Source organism: Morus notabilis, unplaced genomic scaffold, assembly GCF_000414095.1.
Source record: "Morus notabilis unplaced genomic scaffold, ASM41409v2 Scaffold345, whole genome shotgun sequence".
Classification (NCBI taxonomy): Eukaryota; Viridiplantae; Streptophyta; class Magnoliopsida; order Rosales; family Moraceae; genus Morus; species Morus notabilis.
The window spans coordinates 232584-243523 of record NW_010356869.1 but is presented as its reverse complement, the minus strand read 5'-3'; the positions used below and the strand labels follow the sequence as shown (position 1 = coordinate 243523).

General features: G+C 34.7%; 2 protein-coding genes across 3 annotated transcripts; one reads left to right on the top strand and one right to left on the bottom strand.

Moving 5' to 3' along the window:
- Positions 1–3001, bottom strand: LOC21395754 (pyruvate kinase isozyme A, chloroplastic). The gene is made up of 6 exons (XM_010088815.2): positions 2398–3001; positions 2186–2276; positions 1896–2089; positions 1674–1795; positions 920–1398; positions 1–617 (listed from the first exon to the last, which is right to left on the bottom strand). The coding sequence occupies exons 1-6, from the start codon at positions 2902–2904 to the stop codon at positions 316–318; spliced, it is 1695 nt and encodes a 564-aa protein (XP_010087117.1). The 5' UTR covers positions 2905–3001; the 3' UTR covers positions 1–315.
- A 3323-nt stretch (positions 3002–6324) lies between these two features.
- LOC21395753 (histone H2A variant 1) lies at positions 6325–8068 on the top strand. Of its 2 annotated transcripts, none has more exons than XM_010088814.2 (3): positions 6325–6470; positions 6841–6967; positions 7547–8068. In XM_010088814.2, the coding sequence occupies exons 2-3, from the start codon at positions 6848–6850 to the stop codon at positions 7841–7843; spliced, it is 417 nt and encodes a 138-aa protein (XP_010087116.1). In that variant the 5' UTR covers positions 6325–6470; positions 6841–6847; the 3' UTR covers positions 7844–8068. The 2 variants fall into 2 exon arrangements, with proteins under 2 accessions (XP_010087116.1, XP_024018620.1); XM_024162852.1 differs by lacking the exon at positions 6325–6470 and adding an exon at positions 6578–6739.
- Positions 8069–10940: the final 2872 nt, after the last annotated feature.

Sequence of the window (10940 nt, the reverse complement as noted above, 5' to 3'; positions counted from 1 at the left end):
TTGAAAGATAGACGACAGCGGTGAAAGCCCACTCCGAATAACATGTGAAATTGAAGCCCAAAGAATCCAAAACTTGAACTTCCGTAATCAAACAATAATGTCAAAAATTACTTACAATACAAGGAAATGGAACCCCTCCGCTACAGAAGGAAGAGTTGAAAAGAAGGAAAACATTATATGGGACAAATGCATCTCAAGTTCAATCAACACACAAAGATTGTGTTAGATAATACCAACTCCTTTGTTTCTCCTCAGCATCGCAAATCACTTACCATGACAGCGCCATATAAAACCAAAGACGTCGTAAATTCCCACTTAGGGGACAGTGATAACCTGAACAGATTGCAGCATATCCGAGACAACAATGGCAAAGTCTCCAGACTTGAGCAGCCCTCTTGCTTTCAGCAGAGAGAATGTTCCGCTTAGGTTGTTTTCCATGTCATCTGTGAAGCTAAGGCAGAATGGTGTAACACCCCACAGCAGGTTCAGCTGCCTCTGCATAGAGGCTGAGGGGGTGAAGGCAAAAATTGGGCAGTCGGGTCGATGACGGGACAAGAGAGAAGCCATATGCCCTGATTTTGTGTAGACAAAAATGTAATCTGCTTCCAATTTATTCGCTGAAAGTTCATCAAACAACACCATACGAAAAATTAAACAAGTCATATCATCAAAGTAAACAGCGCAGGAAGAAATCAATATAATCAGCTCATCCTCAAAAAACCACTGAGAAAATACATTGAGTGATCTTCACTGTTAGACGAGAATCACAAGACCAATGACAATTATGAATTAAACTCAGTTTTTCTTTTCCTTACAACATATGTTTCTGGACTTGTACTAGTTAACTAAATCGCACAACAATATAAAGAACAATTATACCAAGTTTACTAGAAGCTTAAGAGACAAAAATAATGCTCACCAATATTGGCAGCTGCGTTGCATATCTCCTCTGATATATCTCCAGTCAAAGAGAAAGTAATAGCAGGAAGTTTCACGGTGTCATGACGTTTTACCTCCTTCAAATGCCTCTCCATCCTTAAGCTGACATTTCTCAGTACTGCTAATGCCTTGTCGGGATAATTGCCCATAGCAGACTCGCCCGAAAGCATTAAAGCATCTGCCTGCTGTCCAACTGCTTCTGAAACATCAGCAACCTCAGCTCTAGTTGGAATAGGATATTCAATCATGGACTCAAGGAGCTGAGAAGCAACAATGACAGGCCTATTCAGCTGCCTGCACAGCTCAACAATCCTCTTTTGAACTGATGGGACTTGTTCCAAGGGTATCTGCGCACCCAGGTCTCCTCTGGCTACCATAACACCATCGGATGCCTTAATGATGTCTTCCAAATTCTTCAGAGAATCTATGCTCTCTATCTTTGCAATGATAGCAATTTCGCTGCAGTAAGAAGGCCATCACACTCAAGTAAGCACAAATCATAGGTATGTGGATTTCTCACAAGCATGAACCCCATGGAGTTATTTTCTGCCAAAATGGTCATGGCTAACACTGGCTTTTCAAATTTGGACAAACGACTAGTGAACATATTTTCATTCCATACTTGCATAAGGAATGACATATAGAAAACTCCGAATATCATCATCTATGGAACTAGGAAAGTACGCGTTGATGTTGCAAAACATTCAAGGTTCAAAAGCATGAACAAGACTTACCTCTCACAACATTTTGCAGCAATGTAGCTCTTTAAGTGATTAATGACCTCAGCTGATTTGACAAAGGAAACCCCAATAAAATCAACACCCTCTTCAATTCCAAAATCAATATCCAGCCAGTCCTGCGTTTAGACACCCATTAAGAAAAAATCAACAAATTCACAACTACATTTAAAGTTCACCAAACTGGGATTTCAAAAGTGTATTCAAAAGAGTATCAACCTTAGATGATAGAGTGGGAAGCATGGCATTACGCTCTTGAACTAGAGTCCCATTCCTCCAAAATGTAAGGTTAGCTCGCGGCAACAACAACCCGGGATCTATACATCGGCACAGAACATCTGGACCAATCTTCTCAGTCACCTCAAACCTCACCATTCCCCCATCCACAACAAGCTCATCACCCTCCTTCACATCTGTTTCGTTCAGCATCACCACCAACTGAAAGTTATCAGATACAATACAAAAAATACCAAACCATACAAAACCAACATGTTGAAAACAAATTTTACCTTCAGCAAAACCATCATAATTCACATGAACAGAGCGTTCCGGCAGAGAACAACCGAGAGGCCGAACGGTAAACGTCCACATATCACCATCCTAAAATCACAATAACACATACATAACTTGTACATATCTCAAATATAGTTCACATTTCCGTAATTTCGGCTTCTCTAAGGAACTTTAATGTTACAAAGCATCGGATAAAAATCAAATGTACCTCTGCTTTGGCGGAACTTGCGCCGCCGAGATCGCCCATGTGGATCTCACTCCCTTCAGTGTCCATCATGATCGCCACCGCAAACCCCTTCTCTTCGTTCAGCCTCCTCACCCGCTCAATCACCGCGCGGTGCCACGCGTGCGTGCCGTGACACATGTTCACACGCGCCACCTTCATCCCCGCCGCCGCCAACGCCTCGATCCGGTCGGGACCGCATGTCTCGGGGCCAATCGTGCACACCAGCTTTGTCATAGCTGTGGTGGCTCGAAGCCCTTCGTCCTTCAATTCCTTCTCCGTCGCCGGCGTCTCGGGAGTCCATGCCCTCCGGTTGTCGGAAATGAGGACGCCGGGGCGTGTGGAGAGCAGTTTCTTCGCCGGTGCGTGATTGGGCAGTCCGAAAAACGGTTTGGAGATGGATGTTGCTCCGGTGAAGGTGCGAGGGAAAGATAGAAAGGGAGAGACCGGGAAGAGAGTAGAGCTCGAAGCGGTTGGACACACCGGCGACATTCTCGCCGGCGTGAAGTTGGGCGGCGGAAGAGGAGATCGTTAGGGTTTTCGGAAGGGTTTAATTGGGGTTTTTGACTGGGTTCGGTTAGTTTTGACCGTTGGAAAAAGAACAAAATTTGTTGTATTTAGGTAATATAAATATAAACTTTAGCCTCCGTTGGTTGTTCTTTTTTTTTTTTTTTTGAAAAAATATAAGTCGTGTTTAGAATTGATTTCATTTTTATTTTTTATATTTTTTAAGAAAGAAAAAATAAAACGTATTTAAAATAGTGTTTTGTGTAATAAAGATAAAAACAGAAATGAAAATAATTTTTTAATTTAGTGTAAAATGAGATAAAAATAAAAAACGACTTTTAGTCGTTTTTCATTTTCTCCTCTCTTTAGCAGAGAGAGAGAGGGAGAGAAGCATTAATTAGTTTTTTTATACTAAAAATAATCTCTTGATAAAACTACGAAACGCATTTTTAAAAATAATTTTAGTCTGATATTGAAAACGTTTTCATTTTTATTTTTATATAAAAAATAAAATCATTTTAGAACGAGTTCCAAACGCGCCCATAAATTTTTTTTTTCTTGGTTTAGATTCGCCAAATATGTTAGTTTTTACTTAAAATTTCAGGGCTTGTTCATTTGCACTTAAACTCCAAAAAAAATTGAACTCAAATTACAATTTTATTTAAGTTCATGTTCTTTTATAAAATTTAAGTTTGAATTTGAGTTTGAGGCTAAAATCTGCATTCAATTTCCCCCTTCTACACAAGTTTTTAAATTCAAACTCAAATTAATGAACAATATTTTTTCTATTCTTAAAAACACAATAACTTTTTCGTTTTAATTTCTATTGAGATAATTTTTTTCTATGCCTTCACAACATAGAGACGAATAAAACCCTACTCATATACCCTATTAAAATTTTCCATCACCATTCAGTTTTTATTAAAATATTATATAAATACAAATTCAAATTTCGTTTCACTCAAACACAAACTCAAATTAAAATCACAACTTAAATCATACTCAAATATACCTTAACTCAAATTAAAATTTAAACTTAAGTCACCATAACTCAAAAAATATAAATGAACAAGTGAATTTTTAACAGAGAAACAAATAAAAATTTGTGATATGCTTTCGCGGGAGTTTTTAGTTATTGTCTTAATTTAAATACAAATTTAAATATACTGTATTTGGGATTTGAGATTTTGGCCGGAGAATTTTTGATATTTATAGTGTGTTTGGTAAAATGATTCGTACCATGATTTGAATCATGATTCATGGTTTGTTACAGTGTTTTTTCTCGTAAAAAATACATGTAATTCAAAAATAGTTATAATCTCATGATTCTAATACACATATATCGTGATTAATTAAGAATATTTATTGCCAGAAAAACTATTTTTTCACTTCAAGATTATAATATTGTTGTCGTTCCAGCTTTGCATCAAACTTTTCTATCACATTTCATAAATAAAAGCGACATAAATTTTGTTTAGATTAAGAGCCGTAAACCCCACTACACATTTTTTTTTTTTAAAAAAACAAGGTAAATTTGGTTTAAATTGGTAATGGGTTTGTATTTGTAATAGAAGATACATTTGTTTTTGAAATAGATGAATCTCGTCGTCTATTGAAGTGAGATGTTTTTGTTTTTAGAAAAAAAATTATTGGTGTCATCTTTTCTACCATTTTGTTTGAATATTCGTCCGCAACCAAATCAAGGATATCGACCATCACGTGAAGACTTCATAAATTTCACAAGTGATTAGATTGTCGTATTATTTGTTCCAGTAACGTGAGGCATTTGCTACCACCTATCAAAGTACACGTGAAGAAATTAAAGGGGCATTTAAAACTCGTTTTAAAATAATTTTATTTTTTTATATGAAAATGAAAATGAAAACGTTTTCAATCTCAAACATAAACTATTTTTAAAAATGCATTTAATAGTTTTATCAATAGATAGTTTTCAGTATAAAAAAAACTCATTAATATCTCTCTTTCTCTCTTTGCTCGAGATATGAGAAAACGAAAATAAAAAATGAAAAATGACTAAAAGTCATTTTTCATTTCTCTCTTATTTTATATTAAACTAAAAAATCGTTTTTATTTTTATTTTGCTAAACGCTATTTTAAAAACATTTTTATTTTTTCTTTCTCAAAAAATGTGAAAAATAGAATTTGAATATAATAGCAGTAGGAGAGTGCTCATTGTTCAATTCGTTTGAGACTGATATCCAAATCAAGAGTCAAAACTGAGACATATTTCCGGATTGCTTAAAGCTCCGTTGAATGAACATCAAACGGGCTAGTGACTCTTTCAAGGACAACGACATTAATTACAAATTGGGTTAATTTCTTATAAGACGTTACGTTCATAGATTAGAATCATGTGATTAGAATTATTTTCGATTTACGTGTATTTTTTGTAAAAGAAAACACTATAACGAACCATAAACCATGATTCAAATCATGGTTTGAATTCTCAAACCAAACATCTAACTTCAATCCCACTTTAGTTTTTGATTTCTAAAATGTTTGATTGCTGATGTTTTATTTTGACATCTTTCAATTCGTCAATTCGAGTTTTCAATCCGTACTGAGATATGACTGTATGTAAGAGTTTTTAACTGTAACAGAAAAAGTTAGATGCGATTTTTTATAAAAGTTTTTAATCGTGGTAAAATTGAAATTGAGAACTCGATTTGTTTTAAGTTTTGTTATTTTCACAACTCAAATTTTGTTTTCTCCTCAAAAAATTTAAATTCAACTTTTATGCTACATTATTTTTCTCACTCAAGTTCTTAACTTGAGTTGTGAAACAAACATTTAAAGAAATCAAAATAATACAAAAATAAAAATTAATTTCACAATAAATTTTATCTATTTTCAATTTTAGTTTCTAATTTACATAGTTTCCTTTAAATATTTAACACTCGATCGAAAATGAAACAGGAAAACTTTAAGGACAAATTATTGAATATTTTAAAAGTGGGTGACTAAAATTAAATTGAGGATTAATTTTAAAAATTATTTGTGGAAATAACCCTTACATATTTATATCACCTATTTAATTGTGATGTCTAAAATAGTTTACCAATCAAATTATGTTTATGACATTTTTTTTTTAAAGGCATATAGCTTTGACTGGCGTTCGCATTGCAATTTGATACAATTGTCGTTTCTTTTGGTTAATTATAGACCGCAGATTTTCTTTAAATCAGTAAACGGAGCAAAGCTTATTTTTTCTTATATATATATATAAAAAAAAAAACTTTACAAGGAATTTTTGCGCTTCTCTGTATTTAGAAGTTGAATCCATTTCTATCCGGAATTTGTTGATTGGTACGACACACGTGCGGGGGGGCGTGTTTGAGTATATTAAGGAAAAGAGAGGGATATTTTCGCAAATCAGTTGAAATTTTGAAATGAAAATGATTTTTCCCACCCAAAAGTAACCGCCATTTGGTAGCAAGTAATTCAAAAAGAACAGAGGCCATCCACAGATTAAAACCCCAAACCCCATCCCTTTCCCTCTCATTTTTCTCCTCTCTCTACAGTTCTCTCAGGTCTCTATCTATCTCTCTCTCTCTCTCTCTCTCTCTCTCTCTCTCTCTCTCTTTGTTTTCTTGTTCGATTTCCGCTTCCTATCGGTAAAATTCGGCTTTTAATTTCTGCGTTTTGTGGGAGAAAATCTTTGGATCCAGATCCGGATTTCTTTTCTTGGAGTCAAATTTTGTTACATCTACGGGCGTCTTGAACAGATCTGGATTTCATCTCCTTTTGTCTTTGTTCTTGCGAAATTAGTTTTCATTTCGTTCATATTCCTCTCTTTTAAGTATTGATTTTCAGTTTCTTGGTTTTGAAATCTCCCTTTTCTTTGTAGGCTTTTTGTCAGCTTCATATGTTGGTTTAAAATTTGTTGGGTAATTTTGACAGGCAAGAAATGGCGGGGAAAGGAGGCAAAGGGCTTTTGGCAGCGAAGACCACAGCGGCGAATAAGGACAAGGACAAGGATAAGGACAAGAAGCGGCCTGTTTCCCGTTCGTCCCGTGCCGGTATCCAGGTAAAACCCCTTTTCTCTCTTTTTTATTTTTTATTTTTTCTCCTTCCAGTTATTGGATTCTCCTTATGCGTCTTTTATTTACTGACTCCGTCATGTCTTTGCCCGTGATTTCCTTTTTCCTATAATTATTTATTTACTGTAGATTTGTTTTTGCTTAGCCACGTTGTTGTAGCTATAAAATTCGTTTTTTTCCGTTAATTTGTCCTATTGTCGTTTTTACTTTTGGACCAACTCGTAATTCTGCTTAACGGGATTTCATTTAGCACAAAACCCGCCATTCTGTATTAATTATTAGTCAACAAATTATTGCATGTTAAGAATGCTTATACTAATTCCGGTTTGAAGTAGAACTCTTTAATTTTATTGATATTTTGTTGTTGCCCACTTTCAAAATATAGGCATAGTAACATGATATCCAAATTTTCTGTTGGGTATCCGTTTTATCTCTGATTTGAATGTTTGAAGTTCATTGTTCTAATGACGATTATTCCATGCTTATTATTTCAGCTCAAAATTGTGAACCATATATCTATGTTTAGTTCATTGATCCGCTTCTGTTTTCCCATGTGGTGAGTTCAGTTTCCGGTGGGTCGGATTCACAGGCATCTGAAGACGAGGATCTCGGCGAATGGACGAGTTGGGGCCACTGCTGCTGTTTACTTGGCCTCAATTCTCGAATATCTGACCGCCGAGGTTCTTGAGCTTGCCGGCAATGCAAGCAAAGATCTGAAGGTGAAGAGAATCACACCAAGGCATCTTCAGCTGGCCATCAGAGGAGATGAGGAGCTTGACACACTGATCAAAGGTACCATTGCTGGAGGAGGTGTCATTCCTCACATTCACAAGTCCCTCATCAACAAGACCTCCAAGGACTGATTGTCTGATTGCTCCTTATTGTCTCTGAATTTAAAGGGCTGTTTTAACTTAGGAAACCTTATTATGTTTATCATGTCTGTGTGATTATATCTCGTTTGCTTTTGTGATAGATGGCTAGGATAGTTTACATGCGTAAATACAGTTTATTGCCCTTTTGCACTGGTATCTATGTTTAGGATTTAGCAACTTTGTTTATTGGATAGCGCTCTAAGTTTTAACTTTTGACCGTGGTATTCTCTGCACCTTTATTTATGCAATCTGTGTTGATTATTTTGATAACCCGGCCCTATTGTTTTCAACCTGAAACACTGTTCTTGACAGTTTCAGGAACGTATAAGCTGTTCCCTATGAAATTTGATTTTGTTGTCATTGTGTGTGTGTGTATATATATATATATATTTTTTTTGTTTTTGTTTTTTTGGTTGGAAACTCGTGGTACTTGCTTTAAACTGTCAACTTTTTTATGGTTTTTCAAACATGAGAACTTTTTTCTGCAAGACAACGCTCAACTGGCCTAAGTTCTTCACTTTACTTAACGTTGGACTCGTATGAAATATATTGTCATCCGCTAATAATGAGGAAATTGGAAAGTAATGCCCATGAAAGGGAAATTTAGGAACATATTTTTTCCTTTAGGTACTGAAGAAGCTGTCCAATTAAGAAGGATTTAGACAAATCGTTGATGCTTATCGTTATAGTTATTGAAAAGTGATTAGTCACCAATCAGCTTGTCACTCCCTGCTAGTAGATTAAAAATTTAAAATGACAACTTAGAATTAACCCATTTGTATTTGGAACATAAAGAATGTAAAAAAGGTAACCTCCGGTTTTTGTATTTGGGCTAAATATTTACCCTAGTAGTTTATTACAATGCCACGTGGCCTGTGCATCTGAATTTTGCCAGAGTTCAGATTTTAACAGTGGTTTATTACAATAGGCCATCCTATATGCAGTTCTACTTGTTTTTAGGAAAGAAAATTGTTTTGGCTGTGGATGGAAGTTCTATTGGCCAATGGCCAGGTAATGACTCTTGAGTCTTGAACCTGGACAAACTTCTTTGCTTGATGCAGTTATAAGCGACTCTTTATCTTTATTTCTTTGATATTAGCGGCCATGTCAAAATCTGACAGAAAGTGTTTTAAATAAGAAGTCTATTTAGGGCGACTTGCAAATTTTTCTATTTATTTAATCCCACTTCCTGTATTAAAAAAAAAAAGCTTATTATACTGACACTCCATGTATTTTTATCAATATTATACTCACTCCCTTAACTAATATTAATTACATCAACATCCCCTAACTTTTTAAAAAACTTACACAACACCCCATCCGTTAGTTGACTATCCAAGTTGGCTATTAATTTATTTTAAAATGCTAAAAATGCCCCTGCAGTATCAGAAAAAGTTTTCTAAGCTATATATAATGCTCAAAATGTCTGTCTTATCCTTATTTAACAAGGAAAAACACGTTTAATTGTTTTTTACACACATGAAACTAACCTTAACGAATGCTTTATTTATCCCGTTTCTTGTGTTTATTTCGGTCTGGATTTTTTTCCCAGAACAAAAGCATTTCAACAAACGCCTATACATGAACAAAAAAAAAAAAAAAGAGCACACACAACTGAACTGCTATCAACTTTGAAGACACTACACAAACACCTAAATATCAACAACTATAGAAGAAAAATAGAAAGAAACAGCAAAAAAAAAAAAAAAAAAATGTGGTCTCATTAATTCATGCATTCCCAATGAGTTTTTCCATCATCTGCATGTTTAAAGCTTTGAAAATGGCCATGTAAAATGCCTAGAACCCAGAAGTTCGGGAATTACTTCCTCTAAAAACTTCAAGCTATTACATTTTGGTTACTTTCAACCACAGAAAAGACAAATCAACAAAAATAAAAAAAAAATGCTTGCAGAAACCCATTTTCTTCCACGAAACAAGTCCTTGAACTTTTTAGTTCTAATTCCACTGATTCTTCTTCTCCCTCTGCAACATAGATGAAGGTGTTCTTCAATCTCATATCAAGCTTAGAATTATTCACTCAAATCCATTAAAAAGAACAACAACAACAACAACCAAAAACAAAAACCAGCCTTAGTCGTGGAGCTCCTTCATTTTTTTCCATCTTCTTCCCTTAAATTTCCCCTCCGCCGGTCTATATCCTCCCCAAAGCCAAACCCCAATTTTCTGGGTAAGATGAAGGGTCACACGGGTGGGAGGGGGTCTGGTAATGGAGCAGTGTGATCCACCCTTTTTTTTTTTTTTTTTTCCTCGGATAAAAAAAGATTGAATGGACGGTTGAGATTTGACTTTATTGATCAATAGCTGATATTAAAAGGGGGTAGTTTTGACATTTGCTAAACAAATTTAACAAAGTTTAGGTGAGGAGGTGCTACTGTGATTAGTTTCAATCAATGGAGTTGTGATTGTAATATTGATAAAATACAGGTGTCATTGTGATAAGCCAAAAAATTAAACAGTATATAAACAAATAGCTTGATCCATTTACAAAGGCTAGGTCCAAAAAGCATTCATTTTGGGGACCATGTTCATATAATTAATCACATTGAACAGTTTTCCCCAATTCCTATTGTCTTTTATGCCCATTTATTCAAATATTACTGATCTACTAGTAGATTCTTTAAGCTGAATGTTTCTATCAAGTTAAATTTTAGGAGCCAATGTCAATCAAAATCTGCAATCTGGTTTTATAGTTTCATGGGATTGATTCAGCAACTTTGCCAGGTTAAGCTAGGATCTAACGTGGTACCATTTCACCATTCTTTTGGCAAATCTTAGCCAAGATTGGTAAATTAGTTACGGATCCGTTTACTTTGCAGATTCAAATTTTTAATTCGAGTTGAGATGCGACTTTATGTGAGAGCTTTTTATTGTAATAAAAAAATTAGATGTGACTATTTTTAAGAATTTTTTACTATAACAAAATTTAAATTTTAAACTCAAATTGGTAAAATGAACGAGACTTACATTACTACTCTTTCTTTACCATCATGGGTGGCTCTCATTGGCTTTTTTTTTTTTTTTTTTTTTTTTTTTTTTTTTTCCCTTTTTTTTTTTTTTTTTTTTTTAT